We start from the raw sequence: 21,771 nt of genomic DNA, 5'->3' as shown, positions 1-21,771 counted from the left end.
AAAATCGCTGGGCGATGCCTAAATTCCAGCAGCGACCGAGCAGGCTACTAATCGGTCGGCCGCCGCTCTGATTTGTGACCATAGCTTAACATAAAAAACAGGCCGAAGATGGCAGCCATATCTGGTATCAACCTAAAGCTTAGACATCAGAAAAATTGACGGTAATAAAATCAAAGTGGAATTCTCTGGAAATCTAAACATTTCCTCTGGATTTATAAAAATTGTGTTTATATCCATTATTAGCCAATTCATGCAGTGAAATGAACTATCAGGAATATGTGAGAGCAGTTTCATATCAATAGCTTAAAAACTCCATGTTAAATTGAAAGATCTATAAAATAAGTCACTTTTGCACTAAAACTATGAATATGTAAGATTTTGCTGTTTTAAGGAGTAAATTTATACCCTGATGGTGCATACCGAAATTAAATATTTTACTGAGGTATTATTCAATGTATTATCTTTCCACTGGGCAAGAAAAGGAAAAGAAAAAAAGGAAATCACGAAAAATGGCTTTTAGCGCACTTTGGTTCATTCCTGGCCCACTGTGCGCCTGTTGAAAAATGCTGCTGAACGATGTTTATATGGCCTGACCCATATTCGGTGCATCAGCCCAAACTTAGTACAAGGAGATGTTGACGTAACTTTTTAAAAACCATGATGCTCAGTCATCCGTGGCAGAAAAATATAAATTGGGTATCATTAGACAAGAAAACAAGTTACTCTTTACCTTGCAATAGTGTGACGGGATATTCCACATCAAAGGCATCGTTTAACAATTAATTATCTGAGATGCATGGCCCTACGTGTTATCAGTGTCTGTGATAGTAAAATTGAAGCCATAAAGAATTGGGCTTCAAAATGATCATGAAATGCCTCAAAAAAGTTTTAAAAAATGAGTGACCGGTTTTACCATACTCATTTTGCCCAAATAGACTCAGTTTTATAAAAACCGTTAGGAAAAAGCAAAATTTAATTTCGATTTTTAATCATAAATATCTTCATAATCAGACAAGCGAACGGCTTGTAAAAGTCATGGGATTGCAGAATGACCGAAAGGTTTATAATTATAATTGCAGCATGAGCTTAATCCAGTATTTTGTTTTAGAATCTGATGCAATGTTACCGAGTCACTTCAAGCAGGAAGTCTTCTTTCGAGAGTGGAGCTAGGACATTTATAATTCTCTTTGGTTTCAGCCCTTTACTTTCAGACCTCCTCTCTGACATGTCCCAAGTTGACATGAGCCCAAGAGCAAAATAGACGTAAACATTTTTTGATTACCAAATCTTAGATAACGAAAGATTGTACTATGTTGTCATTAAACCCTTCCATAGCACACAGCCCTGCTCCCAGCACAAATACATTGAATAAGCGAGGGACTGGTTAAAGAGAAAATTATACTTAAGGGAACTGAAAGACAAAGTATAGGTTCATGTTTCATTTCATAATTTTGAACTTACTTTGTCAACTATGTTCTTTATTATGCAAATAATTGATATGAAATGGAATAAATTCGATTCAATAATTCAATCAATAAATGTAGCGCCCCTTTTCTCACCTTCTCCTTTTCTTTCTTACATACCGAATATGTTTTTCTCTCTTTTTTCCTTTCCAGACTATAGTCTAAAATAAATAATTATACTTTTAATTGCAAAATACACCCATGCAATACACTGTTATTATTTTAAAACAATTATTGTTTGCATATTTTGTCAGTTTTAAGTGTTTAAATAAGTGTTTGTACTAGTAATATATTTTTCTTTACATAGTACTCTTATTTCCTTGAATCTGATGTTTTCAATCTTTTCGTTTGTAATAAATCCCGCGATTCGGCTGTTAGCGGCGACGGATATAACTATATTCCGATATTTACGTATAATTTTATTTGTATGTGCACGTTTACATAATAACCCTTCTTTAAATTGAAAAAAAGAGTGAATTGAATAATATGGAGAGAAATTAAATTGTCTGATTAACTTGGATAAACATAGAACCGCGTATGCAATATTGCAACAGATAATGTCTAAGGGGGAAGCTTCAAGTAATCGAAAACGAAAGCACCACAAGTAGATAACACTCATTAATGGTAATAATTAGTAGACAGTGTTGTGTGTCAGTGGGCTCCGGTAACCAAGATAAAATTAATAAACAAGTTGAAAAAGTGTTTACGTATTTCGACAGGAAGGCAAGTTTCACTACGTAAGGCTAGATTTTGTTTTGTTTTTGTTTTATTTTGCTCTCGAAGATACAAGCTAATTATCAGTTCTTTTCGTATCCAAAGTTTTTTTTTTTTAAAGGTAGATCTATAAATACATAAATATACAACTACAATAAGTGATTGGATACGTAAGATAGTACTTTTGAAAAAGGAAATATTAGAGGAAATATGTACAAAAATTGGAAATTGCAACGATGATAAACCGTTTAATGTCAATCAAATGAGTATTTACTTAAGTTCAAAAGATACCATATGAAAAACTTCAATTTCCAACAAGTATATATTATATTTTTACAATGAAAAAGCATCACACATTTTTTTGTTTTTAATCACTTGAGCTTTATATACATTACACAAATAAATAATAGTAAGACAATATGATTGAAATTTGGTAGGGCGATGACGAAAGTAGTTTAAGCACACAATATAAAACAAGTGGTAACATTTAATTTTTAGAAAGATGCTTCATTTCTTGAAAAACATTATAATGAAGCATTGAACTAGACTCTAGCTTGAACCAAAAAACCATGACAATAGGATCCCACATATTTAAATTTACAATACCAATCTTTTTTTTCTCCAAAACATGTCTTTCTTATAACCATCTTGTTAAAATTTGAAAGAAGGTTCATAAAAGTTCTTGGATGCGCATAATTAAAGCAACGAGGATATTTTTTTTCTTGTGCTGTCTCGATATATTTAAGTGTGTTTGATTTATTTGTTCTGTCTTTGTTTATGCCTTTTTTGCTAGAAAATCGACACTATATTGTCATTAATCTGAAATCCCGTAATTTTTATTTCAAATAATTAAACATCATATAACGTAGTTCAGCCTTAATGAATCTAATACACCTAGCTTATTTGGTTTGCATTATATCGCTTCAAAATTTAAAATGATTATTTACATGTGTGAGTAATAATCGACAACCATCGAAATATTAAATCAGTGCAAAATGTATATAGAAGATATTGCAGTTCATAACATTCCAAGAGAAAACTCTTTCAAATACTTTTAACCAGTGCTTCCGAATATATATCAGTATATTTCGTGCGCTATTTATAAGTTGATGTACCAGCATACAAAAAAGAAAAAGAATTATGAGATTGCTTAAATTTGAACACCACTCCCAAAGACTATACAGTACTGTAATACTAACAAAGAAACATTTTTCCTAATTTGTACAGCCCTAGGCTGCATTTCATCTTTCGTCAGTATTTCGATTAAGTATTCAAAACGTTTTTGCATTTTTCTTGAACAGCTTGGTGTCAAGCCATTTCCCTAAATTGTATTCATGTACCCATAGATGTTTCATACCATGTAGACACGTTGGAGGACCCTTATTTATGACACATGTTGTTGTTTGATTAACTTACACTAAATGAATTACGCGAAGATTAATTTTTATACAAGAAACACTTAGCGGTCGTTAATTTTTAGACCACTTTTGACTTTTTGGGTACCAAACAATTTAAAGGGCACATTCAATATGTGTGTTCATTCCACTTGTTCATCAACCAGATATTGAAATATATGGTATATACAAATTAATAATGTTTTAAACTGAATTTATCAAACTAATTGACACAGAAACCATGTAATGATGTTTTCATACATATGTATTTCTTAATATATTTTTTATGTTGTGCAGGACCCCCAAGTATAACAGTATTTTAACTACTGATTGGGCTACTCTGTTGAAATAAAACGAAATAAATGAATTAAATAAGATACCGCAAAGCTATGGAATGTGTCCTAGAATATAATTATGAGTGAAGATGACCGACTCGCCCTGGCCTTTCACAACACCGGTGACTTTTTATCTCACAAAATGAAAGTGTGTTGTCTAATATTTTTGTACAAAGCTGGTAGAGGTGCTCATATAAATCGCGTTAACTGTCTTTTAAACCTTACGGAATATGGAAGCGTCCGGTGTGGATGAGAAGCAGTTGACTTGGAAGGGGTTTTTAACAATATCACATTGCAGTGTCTTGAACATCACACCCTGGACTGGTCGGTACCATGTAGTCAGAAACCGTTTCCTTGTTGCGTTCGGCGACAGCGTAGGTATCATTGTTGACCTCGATGCGAGGCAGGTCAACATCCTTGAAAATCATGCTCGTCACGGAACTCTGGTCGATTTTGTATCCGTAGGGAAATGCCTCTGGTTCCTTTCCTGCGTTAAGTCCAGAATGCAATTGAGTGGTGTATGTGCCTTGGTCTTGAGGAATGGTAGTCTTGCCTGCATCCATCTTCATGTAGCCGTCTAGTGTACGAGGAAACACATCGTCTTGAGGGGACTTCGTTGTTGATTGAGTGGTGGTGTTCTTCGAGGCATTTATGCTTGCGTTACGCTGGTTATCACTTATCTCCTTACCCTTGATGTTCTCTATCGCATCATAGTTCTGATTGAAAACATGAAGATAACGGCCAATCAGAATTATGATTTGTAACGTTCTTTTCTAATAATTTAGTTAAAACACAGATTACATTAACAATCATTACATATTTTTAAACGATATTGTTCCGACCATGATTGCAGTATAGATGGCTTGTTACATTCGTTTAGTTTTGTTGTCTTCCTTTTATTCTTGTTTTGTTCGGTGCATCCAATAAAACTCATTTCAAATTAAAATAACTTAGCTAGAACCAAGGAAAGTACATTATCATACATGTGTATATTTTGCAGAAAAGTTGAAAGAGAAATGTAGAATCTATCAAAATTATAACTTCTCTTGCCAAAGAATTACTTACAATTTCCGTGTCATCATCCTTTCTGAGAGACGAGGACCCAATTCCTATCGCAAGGGCGCATGCTGGGGGAATGGGAAGAGCACGTTGAATAGTCGACATGCCGTCTGAGTCCAAAGAATTCCATGCTTGAAATTAAAAGAAAGTAAAAATATATCATTATTTGTTCTATATCAATTTGAAATTAGAAAATTGGGCCACCGAGCTGTCCTCTAAAATGTTACTGGAAATCTTTGAACAAAATTTAGAGAAGCATTTTGTTATTATTTGTATTAGTTATCCTCATATAGAACCTAAATCAATTTTGTTTTTAAAACAGCTGGTCTTTATTAGAAAGAAGCGCTTACAGATTTAAGGCAATTTATGTTTGATTATAAACAGTGAAATTCGTTCTTACATCGTCTTTCTTGGGATATTAAGCGATACGAGCCGAAGAAGAGAAGGACTAACACAGTGACTCCCAGACATCCGCCCAGTGTAATAACCAAGATGAAAAGCAGACCTAGAACAAATAATATAGAAAATAAATCATTTCAAAAATAATGAAGAAAAGTAATTCTTGTAAAGTGATTACGAGATAAGTATGTTCCAGCTATCTTAATGGCTATAGTATGAAATGAATGTAAAAATTAATTAATTCTAGTTCGAAATAGTCTCATATTCTCTCGTACAAATTACGGCCTACCATCACTACATCTCACGTTATATTAGACACATATATTATTGTGTGTATGTCTATGTGGGTGTGTGGGTATGGGTTGGTTTTCGCGTGTGTTTAATGGCGTGTCTAGCTAGGTTTGTCTCAAAGGGTTGTCAACATTTCAACAAATCTTATTTTTGATTGATTGTCTGACAGGTTATATACATACTCCATCTTTCATCGCTGTTCTCCAGGTACTTCACACGAGATGAAGCGCTGCACACGCCACGCCCACATACAACCAGCCAAAGCTGATGCTCTCTGGCGCCATTCCGGATGTACACCGTCTGACCCGGAAGTAAACACGTCTCATTCCTATTACGCAACCCTCCAACATGATACTCAGCATGGATGCAAAGGTCGCTTGTATCACTGTCAGTCGAAGAAATGTCGAGTCTTCCCGATTTCATCTCATATGTTGCACTTATACCTGATAAAGAAAGGGAATATGTAAATAGATACAATGCAAGATTTACCATATTTCAAGCAAGATTAACTCAGTATTTACAATCTTCCACTCGAGGAAATTCTTGTAATAATTGATCGCAATACTGTCATTGGCATTTTATTCTACACTTCGATTGAAACAGGAAGGATATCTAGGTTTCTATTTACATTACAATTCTCACTTTGGCATCATAACAGCAATGCCATATAAGGAAAATGCTTTGTGCTTCCCCCTAACGCGGCATTAGGAAATGACGCCTGGCACTTAGTATAATTTGAAAACTGGTTTTATTAAAAATAAATAAGATCACAGACTTACCAATATCATCCACAGTCCCCGCTGCAAGAAAAATAAAAACAGAACGAAACCTCCATAAATGCCTTTGTTTTACCAAAGTCTATACGCTTACACGACTGTTTTACTTATACTAGCCACAATTTAGTGGTGCCCTGATCTTTCAAACGGTTTTTTAGCAATCACATGTTGGTACTAATGTCTCAGCAATCATTTCTGACAAGTACGTAGGTGATTTATTCAATGGAAAGCGACGTTGGCTGACTGGGGCTAACATGACAAAACTTCTTGAATTACCGGATTTTAGAGTAACAACTAATTACGGGGTCAATGCTCGAGTATGTTTTACATAAATCATTGAAGTATTTACTTGCAGTTTTATATCTTGACCAATTTCTCGTCGTCCAACATTTCAGGGCCTGACAATATTATATTCTCTGTCTCCAATTGTGTTTCAGGCACTGTTTGGTATATCGTCATATTGCTTATGGCTGAAATCACAATTTAGTTAATAATGTAACAGGTCCACCCTTTGGCGACTTACGAGCAGTAGATGCAAAGATGTCAACATTTCCACTGCTCCCGATGTCATTTTCTGCGAGGACGGTAATTCTGTAAATAGTATAGTTGTTAAGGCCATCGAGTGTGAACTGCTGATCCGTTACACCCTGCTCTTTGCGACACCTTTCCGTCTGGGTGACGTTGACACAATAAGAAAAGACGAACGTCACCGGCAAGCCGCCATCTTGGCCCGGACTCCAGGAGAGAGTGAGAGACGTATCCGAGAAGCTGACAACTCGCAAGTTGTACGGAGGATCAGGATAACCTTTTGTGATAGAATTTGAACGAAATTTTGTTATCATGTAGCTTCTGAAATATATTCCACACTTCATTCTCTTGTAAAGAACGGTGGTTTGTCTAAGTCAATATTGTTGTAAATTTGCCAATGACAATGGTCTCTTCTTCGTGGAATGATCATTGATAAGAAATGCCAAAGTGCACTAAATCATTCAAATTGTTGCTTCTTAGATTGAGCAAGTGGCCTATCATTAACATACAGTAATAGGGTTTGGGACAAATTTAGTAAATAAACTGAAGGACAATCCTTGAAGTTTTTTGAAAAATGTCATGGCATTACAATTAGAATTCCATTCTTAAGAAGATCCAAAATCATAGATGTGCAATATCTTACAGTATCCAGTCAGCTGAATTACAAACGAATCTCTCCCTAGTGCATTGATGGCGGTACAAGTATAGTTTCCATAGACACCCCTGTGGACCTTCTCTGTAAACACCAATCTGCTTTCCAGTTCTGTCTCAGAGTGTCGTGTCACATTGGTAGCGATCGGTGATTGGTTAGGAGTGGACCACGTGATCATTGATGTCGTTGAAGGATTGGAGTCGACGATACACGATAGGACGGCTACGGTCCCTTCATCGGAATGAACGACGGACACCCGGCGATCAATGTGTGGGGGATCTGCATTTTTTAATTAAAAAGTATTCCAGTACTCCAAATGATTAATATCTACCTCTTGAATGTTTTTTCAAACAGATATATGGCGCAATACAAATGCTGTTGAGTCATCAAAATCATCATCATCAAATAAAAGGTTATGTCCCATGTAAAACATTATCAATTATTAATTTCGGAGGTTCTTAGAAGGTTATAGATTGTAAATTAGGTCCAAGGTTACTGTAACTTGTGAATATGTCATATTATGATTACTGATTACATCATTCCTACAAGAACTACACACGGACGTAGAAAAGGAGCTCACATTGTACCGAGATGTTTTTCGTTTTTATCTCTTTCGACTCCATGTGATTATCGGCTTCACATCGGTACACTCCAGCAAGATGACGCTGAATCTCCGGGAAGGACAATCTGGACATCCCTGTACCGTTCGCCAGGACTTCTCCAGGTAAGCCGCCCGAGAGAACTCTCCGCCAGGCGACGGTTGGTGATGGAAAACCATTCGACTGGCAGAGGATGGAGGCATCCTGCGAGCCTTCCTGCCAAGGTTCCGGTGGGGATTGTGTCAAGACGATGTCAGAAGGTGGATCTGCAGATTTGATGTTAAAGGGATGTTTGAAAAGGCTGAAATGTTGGTGGAAATGTTGATTTACAAGATATTCATTGCTTCATCATGTTCAGTCTACCCCACTACCACGTTCTGTTTTGAAATTGAATCGAATAGTCTCTTCAATAATTACACTTACATGCTACATCCAACGTTGTTCCCCCTTGGAGTCGAGGCTATCTAGAATAAGCTTGATATTTTCACAATGAGATAAAGTCACAGAGACAGTGTCAAACTGTTTGACGTTGGAATAGTCGATAAACCTACCTACATTCAAGCCTCATCTCATTTAGCCTACGTATGGACAAACCAAGCATGGTTACGGTTCACTTAGAACAAGACTGTGCACTAGTCTTTAATGTACCATTATGATATACGGCATTGGAAGGCAAACATGTTTTCTCTGCTAAACTTACACAGCACATTGGTAATGCAGACGTCAGAACATAAGTTTTGTCCATCAGGTGCCCTGCATGTCAGAGAGGACTCACTCCTACAGCAAATCGACGTCAGTCGCAGTCCGGTTGCTACCTCGGTGACATTTGGAATACTCTGCCTGCTGACGTTCACATAAATGTCAAAGTTCGGCACGCTTGCAAAGGGAGTTTCCAAAGAGTCTGTAAGATATATATTGGCGATCCGTGTGAGCTTACTAGGAGACTGGTCAGGTGTGAGGTACGAACATGAGAGATCCATGAAAGAACTGATACTTACTTCGCCGGGGCAATCTATGGTAGGGTGGTGGACAGAACATTCTGCAACAAGAGGAAAATGACAAGAGGTCTAAAAAAGGAATAAGCTGAATTCTTAGCTAGCACAAACAAAATTTTAGTCATGTCGATGTTTTGTTCTATTAAATATCATAATTTTATGAGGTAGAATCGGTTTTCATATTAGAAACATGCATGTTAAGAAACTAGCTGACATCATCCATGTTTCTTTTCTTTATTGTATTTTCGTGGTTGTTTGTATTGTACATGTATAATGATCTCACGCCTTCATTATTGCCAAAATTGGAAAGAAAAGAAAGACTCTTTGATCATTTTGGGAAACGCAAAGTTTTTATTCTATTTAACCCCCGCTCGCACACACACTCACAAAAAAAGAAAAATAGAAGGAGACAGGTTAGGGAAATATTTCATGATTTTCTTAACGGATGGGCGGGGGGGGGGGGGGGACATTTGTATTTCTTCAATGCAATGATTTCGGAAATATCACCTGTATCTCAAGCCCGGTATTAGTGCGAACAAATGCAGACAAGCGCTTTTTTCCTCTGGGGAAGAGAGGGGGAAGAACGGCTGTGCCTCCATAAGATTAAGCATATTAATCTCGATAGTTATTGACAATGCAATGAATTAACATTAACTCCAGTCTTTTTTTAAGATTTTGAAAAAGATTGTTTATAGAAGAATAGATGGTATTCAGAATATAAAAGTATTCTTCCAAGCATACAGTGTGAATTCAGAGGAGGAAGTAGCTCTACATATAATAATTGTTATAATACTTCAAAATAGTATTTAGCAAAGCTTAGGGAATCATGAACATACTCTAGTTTGTTTTTGTGATATAAATAAGGCATATGTTCGGTTGTGGTTTATCATATAAATTACACATACTAGTAAAAGGAAAGAGTAAAAGGAAATATGTTTACATTTATTAAGAGATTATTACAGAAAAGAACCTTCCAAGTGAGGAATAGGCAAACACTAACTTAAACATCCCTATTCAAGTGGATTACCACAAGGAAGTGCCCTCAGTCAAATTTTATTCAACATTATAATGCATGATATACCATTGGAAAAGGAAGTGAAAATAAAAATGGTATAATTACTGGGGAATTGCAATATCTCATGAAAAAGTAGTTTCAGTTCTGTTTACAAAAAATATTACAAACAAATGGAACTGAAACTTGAAAGAATACCCTTGCCTTCTGTCCAGAAGTACAAGTTCAGGATGTAGTTTTTTAAAAAAAGAAGAAAAAAAAGAAAGATGTAAAATGAAATTGAATGTTTTGTAGAAAATAACTGGAAACATGGGAAAATGACTTTTTAAACTATGGCTGCTAAAGATCTGATCCGGCTTCATACTTAGTGAAGAATACGTTTAACTCGGTACAACATCAAGCTTTAACAATAACTGGTGTCCCTATTGTAACTTCATAACAAACATTGCTTTAAAAAAAGGAGAAGAACCTCTAGCCATAAGGTGAACAATGTTGACGAATAAATACTATTTTTTGGTGAAATCAGCCCCCAGTACCCAGTCCAAAATATACAAACAACTGTTGAAATTATGAATATCTTTAAAAATGGAATGGAAATAAGCCCTTTGGTCTTAGAATATTACATGCGAAAATGGTCGAGCAATCGGATAAGGTTGACGAAAATAACAAAATACCATGCCCACCATGGCATTACATACCACCCACTTTATCAACTGTATTACATAATATATCAGCGCGAATGACAACCCACACTATCAAAAAAGCCTAATCTCGATATGTAATAAAGACTAGGTATAAAACACCATTAAATATATACACAGACGGATCTAAAGATCCCAAGCGACGTTCCATCGATGAAAATGCATGAACAGAAAAGATTACACAATGGCACATCGTCATACAGGGCACAGCAGGCGGCCATTATTATGGCCTTAGATTGGATTGAAAACTTGAATATTTATGTTGGTATTATTCTTCTTTCAGATTCTCCAAGTGCAATTGATTGCCATAGAGTCTCAGAAAAAAGAAAATGTTGTGGTAGAAATACTGATAAATATAACACATCTTCAATATAGAGATAATTTATGAACATAAATTTAGAATGGATCCCATCTCACTGTGGACTAGTACTAATGGGAAATGAAGTAGTAGATTGTGTTGCAAAGAGAGCATTAAAGAAAAAACATATAAGTTAACAATGATTGCGATGTGTAAGAACTGAAATCAAAACTGAGTAAAAAAAAAAGTACGTACAATTTGGGAAGAAAGATGGAATATCGAACAAGGTTAACAGATACAGTGAAGAAATATTACAAAGATTAAGAATGGGTGTTTTTTTTAACTGAACCAATAAAAGGCAAACGTAGGTTTCTGTGGAACAGAAAACTGTGATTATTATAACATCACTGAAACAGAAGAACATTTTATATTTCATTGTTGAAAGAGCAATTCTCTTCTCAGATTTAGACACAACCACAATGGAAGAATCGAAAAGAATACTTTTCAAGTTTTCACAGAAGGCTCAATATGCCATTTTACTAGGTAGCTTCAAATACAATTTTGAATAAGAGGCCAGCTGGTACGTATGCCTACAAGTAAAGAAAAAAGGCCTCAGGAATTTGTTTTCGCTTCTTTGACAAAAAAATGCAACCGGAATGGTCTAACCAGATTAAACGGGATAAAACAGAACTACGAATTTGTAAACCATCGAGAGACTTTTAATAAATTGCAGTACTGGTGAATAAAATTTGTTAGTTTCAGTTTTTTTCATTGATAACGGAATTATCTTATATAATTGAAGATAAATCGTATGTATTCAGTACTGAATGAACGCCATAAAAACAAAACAAAACAAAACAATAACAACCCCAATCGTACCAGAACCCGCTTAATATACTGTTAGATTTGCACGTCGACATAATGGACTGCTATGTGACGTCCTTTTAAGGCACTGGCAGTGCCTTATAAGGACGTCACAATGCCTTAAAAGGAGTTCACACGTAGCAGTCCACTATGTCTACGTGCAAATCTAAAAGCTTCTAATAGCGCAGATTCACACTACGTCACGACGACGCCTGCATAATGATTTTATCGGGCTCTTACCAGTAACGTTGAGTTTCACCAGGGCCGATTGAGCATCCTCACTGGTCGAGACCAAACAGGTGTAATTCCCAACATCCGATGAAACCGTATCAAACACGATGAGTTTCATCCTACCCATGTCATTATCAGCCGATTTGACCAATTGGTGCCGAGCTGGATTTGCCGGCGTACATTGTGTGATGTCACAGGTGCCGATCTGACTGCTGTGTCCATTTTGACCGTCAAAAGACCAAGCAAATGATGACCCTTGTGAGTTGGTAGGAGAGAAGGAGCATGTCATCTCGGATTGCCCGCCGACGAAGGTGGTAACAGGTCCTCCACTCGTCACAACCAAAGCAACAGATCCTGTAAAGATATTCAGAAAATATTTCAAGTGTCAGAATTGTCATTTATTAAAGGTACTATGTCCCTTTTGCAGCCAACCTCAAATGCTGTAGAAGTTTGCAGGAATTATGAATATGTCATGTATGTCCTATCTGTGAAATTTAAACGTTAGCAGTGTCCTCATATTCAAATTATGCAAGGAAACCTGTTTACTTGCTAGACTTCACTGTCAGACACTATTGAGTGACTGACTGACTTTTTTCTTCTTTGGTAATAACATACATGAAAAGAGTTGTAAAGGGTACATGAGCATTTGTCTACATCAATAACCCACTTCTTGTGATGGCCAAGATTAAACTGATTGAATCTTTGCGCAGCATAAAACATATGACCATTCGGTACAATTGTCTGAAAATCAAGACTATTACTTTTGGGCTCTATAGCCCTAAAGTCAATTTGACAACTAATAGTCATTATTTTCCCACTTGAAGACATTTTCAAGCCCCACCTTTTTTAGGGAAGTTCTAAATTAGTATTATCTTTCAAATGCAGTTGGAATTTAACTTTTTCATTTTTTTGGCCTGCAAATGGGACATAGTACCTTTAATGGATATTTTTCTTTTTCCGATTGAAATTCCAAGAAAACATAATATAAACATTTGTGAGGGTTCTTACAGCCCTTTAGCTGTCGACCATTTATATCGTATGTCACTGTATGTTTGGATATTGAAATAAATCTTGAATTAAATTGAATTGATTTAATAGGCCTACCGTAACATCGACCAACACAAGATAATTTCGTTGGTGGTATTGTCATGATTGCGCAGATGCAAACAATATCTCCTTCGATATCAACAGGAAGTTGTTTTTTAGAACTGATCACCAGTATGATCAAGTGATTCTGTAAGGAGAGTTCTGGGCCCTGTTTCATAAAACTTGATTTCAATAACAAGTTACAAGCTACTGTTACAAGCTACTGAAATCATGGCATCTAATTGGCTGAGAGCTAATTTGTCATTGAAATTTAGCTGTTGTTATAGAGAACAAGTTTTATGAAACGGGCAACAGGACAGGGCAGTCAATTGTGTACTGCTGAGGTGACATTGTGTGTGGATTGGGTCTTTACAGACGTGTATCAATCAGATATGATTATTTATTAACTTCCACTGTTAGCTGGAATACAGGCGCACGCCACACCGCCTAGCCAAACATTGAACATCTCTGTTCCATTTAAAATAAAATTAAAAAATAAATGAACAGTTATAGAATACAGTTTACCATTATTAACACTTTCACGGCACCGACTTTAAATTAAGACAATATAAACCAATTTTTCCGACGAACTAAACAGATTACATACGAGAGGTACGCACCTCAATGGCGCATTGTATGCTCATCATAAAGACCGAATGTTTCAGTTTTAACATGAACTTGCATGGACATCGTTGAAATAAAACAACAGTGCGTTTCTTTGTATTCATTACTTTGGCCCAATAGTTTCGTTAATTTCAAAACAATACAAAGATAAACAGATTAAATGTTGACACTGACCTGTTATTATTAATAAACACGTCACCACACCAAGTAGACAATCCATTGTCATGAACATCTTCCACCCTTTCGAGTGCATGATATGATGATATATCATAATTATGGATTGCGACTTCCTCATTTACAGTGCTGAACATAAGTACGACGAATTAGGTTGAGTGTATTCAAGTGTCAATCCTGCAATGATTGATTTCAGTATCGTAGACCCGTTCCGAGGAGTGTGAGTGTGTGTGTGTGTGTGATGGGTGGGTGGTTGGGGGAGGGGGGGGGGTGGTGATAGCAACCAAGCACCGGAATTTCTCGCGCAAACACACACACACATTGTGTGCGGGCAAGCACTGAATCCAATGACCGGGGTAATAGTATATTTGTAAAGCGCTTAGAGACATTTGTATTAAGCGCTATATACAAATTAAATATTATTATTATATTATTACATGTACGACTGGTTATGGATGTGAGATCTCGAGGAAAAAAAAATCGGACTCACTTTAGGACGTTCTATAACTATTTTTATTCTGTTACTGGCATTTAAAAAGAGAAGATTTCAATTTTAACATGACTGTTTCTATAAAAGGGTGTGTGTGTGTGTGTGGGGGGGGGTGGGGGGGGGGGGGTGGGGAAGGGGTTAGAACTGTTCAGACAACCTCCTCTTCCTGCCAGTGGGGAATACTTATACCCCTCGCACTCCCCATCTCATCCAGTGGCGTAATGAGCAAAAGCGGTTGATTTGTATTTATTATTGTTATTTTTTTTTGGGAGGGGGGGGGGGAGCGAAAAAAAAAAATCCGAATCAACACCGCTCTCAAATTTTAAGTGCGAGTGAAGTGTAAATTGGTGTGGGACCAGGGTGAAAGCCCCGGTTGTAGCTTAGCGGATTTGGGGCATTTAATTAGGGTCACATAAGTATCACCAAAGGCCCGTTCTCCTGGGGCCAGGTGGCAGAGCTAGAAGTTTTAAGCATTTAATTATGGTCAGATGAGCATATTTTGATACCTTATTTGTGAGACTGCCAGGTCACTAATTTGTGTGGGGTCCAGGGGCAGCGCTCCGAGTAGCTCACGGTTTTTAGGCATTAAATTACGGTCAGATAAGCATACAGGGGGCGGAGCCCCGCAAGCTCAGGGTGTTTAGGCATTTAAATAAGGTCAAATCACCATGTTTTGATACCTCATTTGTGACACTGACAGGTCACCATTCTTTCTATTTTTCTGTATTTCTATTTCTCTTTAACATAATTTTTCAAAAAGTGAGGGGCCGGGGGATCGAGCCCCCCCCTAGACCCTCCGTTCTGAGGGCCCTAACATGTAGGCTTCTAATAAGCATATCTTTTGCCTGACTTTACATTTTGGAGTTATTTTCCAACAAACGCATACAAAATTATATACCGAAAAATCATGTCATTTCAGCAACATTTATAGATCATTAGTATCAAATTAAAAATAAACATTTTTTTTTTTTTTTTTTTTTGTGAGGGGGGAGGGGGGCAACTCCCCTCAAGCCCCCCTCCCGTATCAGTACGCCCATCATCCCTTTTGAGATTTGCGCTAATACACACAGATGACATTTAGCTGTTAGTACAGTTCAGTGAATAGATGGTCTGGTTTCGATGGGGCTTTTCGAAAATCTGCTTTTGTTTCTTTGCTTTGCTTTCACTCGATAAACACAATGAATCTTGATAGCCAATTTCGTAAGTTATTTACAAGCAATAACAATTGAGTGAAACTTTCCTTTGGCTAATGCCGAGGTAACATGATAACAACAGCATATAATCATTATCATTGATACTATTACCATCATTACCATTATTATAATTATTATCAACATTGTCAGGGTTTCCTTTCGCATTGCATAGTCATTGTATGCTTACCAAATTATAGACAAGGTACTCTTCTACACTGTTTCATTAAATCATTATTATTATTCTCTACTATCATGATGATGTCGAGTTTTGCGCTTTGGGTTTATACATTTCTGGGTTGACAATCCCGTTGTAGGTTTCCATTTTCATACATTAACCTGATTAAATTCTTGTTATCATGCGAGGAGCAGATTGATGCAGAGAATATTTCTTTTCGGTTTGTGATACTGAAACTTGCATTCTAGAACACCCGATAACTATAAACTAAGATTTAACACTTTTATATTACTATATTTTTCAAAAAATAATATCCGGGGGGAATCCTAATTATCATTTTTCATGATTATAGTTTTCTTTCACTATAACAATTATGCATCATATTAGCAAACAATTTCGCCGTTAGAGAAGCGACCGCAATTATCCATATCGCTTTCGTGAGAAAAAAGAAACTAATTATGACTATTACAGTTTCCTGTTTTGAAAAATTTGTTGTTTTTATTTCCTGTAATAGAGGAAGAGGTAATACTTGACATTGACAATAGTTACATAGCCGAGAAGTAATGGTAGTTATGTCAAGCTTTTCTCAAGTTTTGAGGGACAGATTTGGGTATTTACAGAAGCCATGAAAAAAAGAAATTTGGAATTAATAGGATCTTTGTGGAAAAGTATTTCAAGATTGATGTCTGGCAAAACAGATTTTGTTTTCCTTCTTCGATTGTATAGCTTTCTTACCCTTCGTAAGTCAAAAAGTAAAAATGTCTCCTGAAAAGATTGCGCTTCAAATATCCCTATATTCGTTACACATAGCTAAAAAGTTTGGAACACATACCACCACGTGTATGTGTGGCCTACTCATATCTATTTCCAGTGCATGTGACTTTTTAAAAATCAATTTCATTATATTTTAACTAAATTCAAAGCCTCATAGTACACGTGCATTTCAGAGCACTACATAATCAACATTCATAACTGCTTCCGCAGACAGCTTCTCTCACGATAAAATCGCATAACCAGAAATCAATCAAAATGCAGACCCAATTTCAACATTACAATGAGGTGCGGTCCTCAAATTGGGTATATATGCTTTTCTCTCGTTCAACATTTTCATATTAAAAGCATTTGGATTAGAGCGTGTTTCTTTCCACTCTACCCCACAGTTTATAAACTACTTTCTTTTTCAACCTCTCTTTTTCCATTAGTTCGTAATACCATATTTAGAAGAGGAGGTATATGGGGTAAACAACATTTTCTTCATATTTGTAATATGTACCTGTAACTTCATGACTGATTATTTCATGCACAGGATATAAAATGTAAGTATATTTCACTTTCGTGAATTGAGCCATCAAGATAATTGGTAATTTATTTTATTAATGTATTTTCACTGAAAACACACACACATGCACACTCGCACATTTACAATTTTGTCCATGAACTGTGGAGCATCTATTCAATGAAACTTTATTGAACTTCTATGAAAGATGTATAAATCTATTGAAACAAGTTAATAGAAAACTTTATTTGTAATGGTTAGACCCCCCCTTTTATCACGTTTTATCGGTACTGCACATTTACAATATATGGTAGATAAGAAGTCGGATATTGGTGTTAAGGTAGAGACACATGCTCAAAGAGCTTTCAAATGATTCCAAATGCAATCTTGATGATATTTTAGTAAAAAGTAATATTTTCGTTAATCAACATTAGTTTTCCAAGTCTAGACTATTTTTGAATATTCTTTCAAATCCATTTCTTCGACTTGTTTCTAGAAAATTCTCATGACCATGTATTTTGTTATCAAATGATAAGAAAATAGTCTGACATGCCCTGAGATTTAAAAAAAAAAGGTGCTGCATCCCCCATCTCCAAACCAAGCATCCGGCGCTTATTTAAATCAAAAGAGGCAATAATACAACTTGTTTCATATCAGCAGAATTTTATATTTATTATCAAATATGTGTGTCAAAAGGTGAATGTGATTTAAGGAATATAGGTAAAAACATTATGCAACAGTCATGCCCCACTATATAATTTAATTTTAAAGTGTTTTAATTAGTAAAGATAATACACGAACATTATTGATATTTAATTATAATAAAAGATAAATCAATTTTGATTGATTTTATTTGAACTGTTTTGAATGCATCCATTGCTTCCTGCATCATCCCCTCAATCCATTATCATGAACATGGTTCTACATGTGAAACAATTTTCCAAATACACATATGTATGCAATAAACGAATACTCATAAAGCACAATGAACGAATTAGCTACACATTTTTGAGCGTTGTATCATTTACCGAAATCTAAACAATGAACGTTTTCTGATTTAAATTATATAATAATGATATGAATATTCACAAACAGAATTTTAGGGCCTTTAAGCTTTCACGTCAGAATAAATACCGACTAGGATTCTACCCATTTTCTACTGTATTATTGGTCACTACAATTCTGAGCTGCTGTCGTATTTAGCTTGTCCTCCTTCAAGAAAGCTTAAAATCCCCATTAAATTAGGTGTCATAATTACATGACTGATCGGTTCCTCGACCATAGGAAGGAAAGGGGGCTTTTTATCAATTTCACTTCATTTTTCGCTCTTTGCATGATAAATTAAATGTGTATATTAGTGTGATGAGAGGGTATAGAACCTATACTGTTTAGTATGAAGATAAAGATTGGGACTAAATACATGTACGAGAGCATGTGGTTAACTGTTAGAGGAGGAGGATATAGAATAGGCAGCCGATCGAATCGTTGTCAAAAGAGGGCGAAAAATATTAAGAATACTATCTACCATTGAGTTGAGTACATCAGGAAACTTGTAGATGTGTCGTGGTCTAGTGGATAAGTAACCGGACGGTTCGTGTTCCCCCGCGGCACTAATGTCCTTCGGAAAGTCATTTTCATATTATTTCTAAACTCGACCCAGGTGAGGTGAGGTAAATGGGTGTCTGTTAAAGATTAACTCCTTGAAAATGTTAGAGCTCCATAATGGCAGCCATGCTGAAGCCAGGATAATAATTGTAAAACGTCAGGAGTATGAAGGTTGACAGACACGAGTGCTAAACGGGAACCCATTAAAATCATTATCATTTTCATTATTATGATCTATATTATTACTACTATTATCATTATCATTGGTATTATCATAATCATCAACATTATCATTATAAGTCTTTGACAAGAATACAAGTAAAACATGACACATGCTGAGCAGTCGAATCAGTGGCGTAGCATGAGTATACTCATTAAGGGGGCACTGGCACGACGAGGGGGGGGGGGGTGCCTTTGGTCCAACTCTGAAAATGAAACGCGAATTTACAAGGCTAGTGGGAAAGGTGGAAGGTTGTGCAGACGTCTCCTTTTTTACTCTTTTTTCCTTCTCCCATTTCCTTTCTCTCTGCTCTCGAATCTATCTTTATAAATTTTTAACCACTCGATTTGGGGAGGGGTTGGGTTGGAAGGGGGAGGGGGGCTCCAACACCCCTGTAGCTACGCATACGAGTCGAATGTATCCAACGATCCAAAGTCCAAACGTAATTCTGGTATGGAGTTGAGTTCACCATGGAATCATTCAACAATCTGACAGGAATTAGTGAACAGCAAACGCGAAAAGTAATGCATTTGATGCGTGGTGTCTCTAATAATACAGTTTAATATTCAATTGCTTTCCACCTCGAACACAAGGAAACATGATGAACCCATATTTATAAACTACATGCACAGATCCAAAGTCCAAAATATATTTCGGAAGCGTCTGCTAGTTTCTATTGTCCCCGAATAAAATCATTCTAAAGAAATATTGTTTCGGTCTCTATTCTTTGTGGTGCTTTTCATATTTTGTTACGACCTTGAGCTTTTTTAGTATGTCTTTGGAACACTCAACGTGAAGGCAGTGCATGCATGCCGAACGGTTTCTAAAGTGAGGTGGGGGGGGGGGGGGGGGGGGTCTGTGCTCATCTGTTTGTGATTATCAATTACTTGATGTGTATCTATTGCTTGTCGCGGCACCCGGGGTGTACATCGCTGCTCTATACAATCGTACCAACATACACACGCATACACACGCATTCACACGAACACCCACCCACACAAATAATATTATTTACATGGTTTCACCACAAATGAATTTGAAATTACATAACAAATTGAGAAACTGTCACAATTAGGTATTTGTATGTCTTCATGCTGCGGGGATAACACATTAATTCAATTGGAATCAACCAAGTGTTGTTTAATGGTCCATTAATTCTCACAAAGGAGAAAAAAACGATCAGGAAGCACCAAGTTCAGACAACACGGCGCTGAAAAGACAAAGAACGATGTTAGTCTTTAATCAACTTTTTTTTACCAATCACAAATAATCACACGAATTGAAAATTCAACATAAATCTATAAACTGTTTACAGGAACCATCTCTTTATTGGAAAACATAAGTAATATTGTTACAATAAAAGCGCGTAACTGTTCCGATGATATTATTTTAATTAAAAAATGGAGAAAAAAACCTTGAAGTAAAACAGAACACAATGCTCCAAAAATAGAATCTGGGAAAACCTATATTGTTTTGCGGGGGCAGCATTACGGTACAAACCAAACCAAAATTTGCCATTGACATTACTCCACCCTAGCTGTGAACTGAAGGTAAGGTCTGGTTTAAAAGAAAAGAGGTGAGTGCTATCTTATCAAGATAAATGAAATATAGAGCCCATTATATATTTATGTTTTAAGAAGCTTACATATATTTGCAATATATGTAGATTTTAAGCAAAATTACGCAAATTATTAGGGACTCGACGGAAGGGCAGCTGCATTTTGTTTATTACAACAACCGGAAATTGTTGTAATAAATTAGACAAAGTTACAGGTAAAACAAAATACAACTCTCGTGTAAATTGCGTTTCATATCTTACCAATTGTAATAGAGAATGGAAAGTTGTAGTATCATTTTGATTGATGTTAACTTTTGGTCTGGTCAACGTCCTGGTACGATCCTTCCTTATTAAATTTAATAATTTGACTGAAGTTTTGTTCCCAGCTTCTTTCCTTTCCTTTTGTCTCTATAATGACTCTCCATTATGATATTTTATTGAAATGTATTAGTGAATAATTGTACATTATACGTTAATATGTGCGTGTGTGTGCGTGTGTGTGTTCGTGTGTGTGAATTTGATGTAGAGGTGTGTTGGTCTAGAAAGTCAAGGAAGAGTGTAAAAAATTACAGTTATGAACGTTATACAAGAACCCATTATTATAATTATTATTATTAATATTATCATCCTTATTTCATTATCATCATTATTGTCATGATTATCAAAACCATCAATAATAATAATAATAATAATAATACATTTATAGAGCGCAGAAACTTTTTAACATTAATTATATATTCTACTGCGCTACAGGAGCTCCTGATATGCTTAGATTTACGGTTAATTAAAAAGATGTGTTTTCAGTTTCGATTTAAAGATATTTACAGATAGTGATTTCCTGACTTTAAATGGCAAGTTGTTCCAGAGTTTTGGGGCTGCACAAGCAAATGCTCGATCACCTAGCGTTATTTTTGTTTTGATAGATGGGATCTGCATCATCAAAGTACCTCGGGAACTGCGCAAGTTGCGATTGTGTTGATTAGATTTGAAATTCAACAGTTCTTTGATATAAGTAGGAGCTTGACCAAGCAGTGCTTTATATACTATCAGCAAGATTTT

General features: G+C 36.0%; 1 protein-coding gene across 1 annotated transcript; it reads right to left on the bottom strand.

Annotated features, from left to right (window-relative positions):
* Window positions 1-2,558: 2,558 nt before the first annotated feature.
* On the bottom strand, window positions 2,559-14,358 carry LOC115918953. The gene is made up of 11 exons (XM_030995523.1): window positions 14,196-14,358; window positions 12,321-12,665; window positions 8,911-9,249; window positions 8,192-8,476; window positions 7,603-7,890; window positions 6,955-7,236; window positions 6,435-6,455; window positions 5,838-6,098; window positions 5,366-5,470; window positions 4,972-5,096; window positions 2,559-4,622 (listed from the first exon to the last, which is right to left on the bottom strand). Exons 1-11 carry the CDS (start codon window positions 14,314-14,316, stop codon window positions 4,194-4,196), a joined length of 2,601 nt encoding a protein of 866 aa, XP_030851383.1. The 5' UTR covers window positions 14,317-14,358; the 3' UTR covers window positions 2,559-4,193.
* Window positions 14,359-21,771: the final 7,413 nt, after the last annotated feature.

Source organism: Strongylocentrotus purpuratus, unplaced genomic scaffold, assembly GCF_000002235.5.
Source record: "Strongylocentrotus purpuratus isolate Spur 01 unplaced genomic scaffold, Spur_5.0 spur5_scaffold_21, whole genome shotgun sequence".
Lineage (NCBI taxonomy): Eukaryota > Metazoa > Echinodermata > Echinoidea > Camarodonta > Strongylocentrotidae > Strongylocentrotus > Strongylocentrotus purpuratus.
This window is presented reverse-complemented; position numbering and strand designations above follow the sequence as displayed.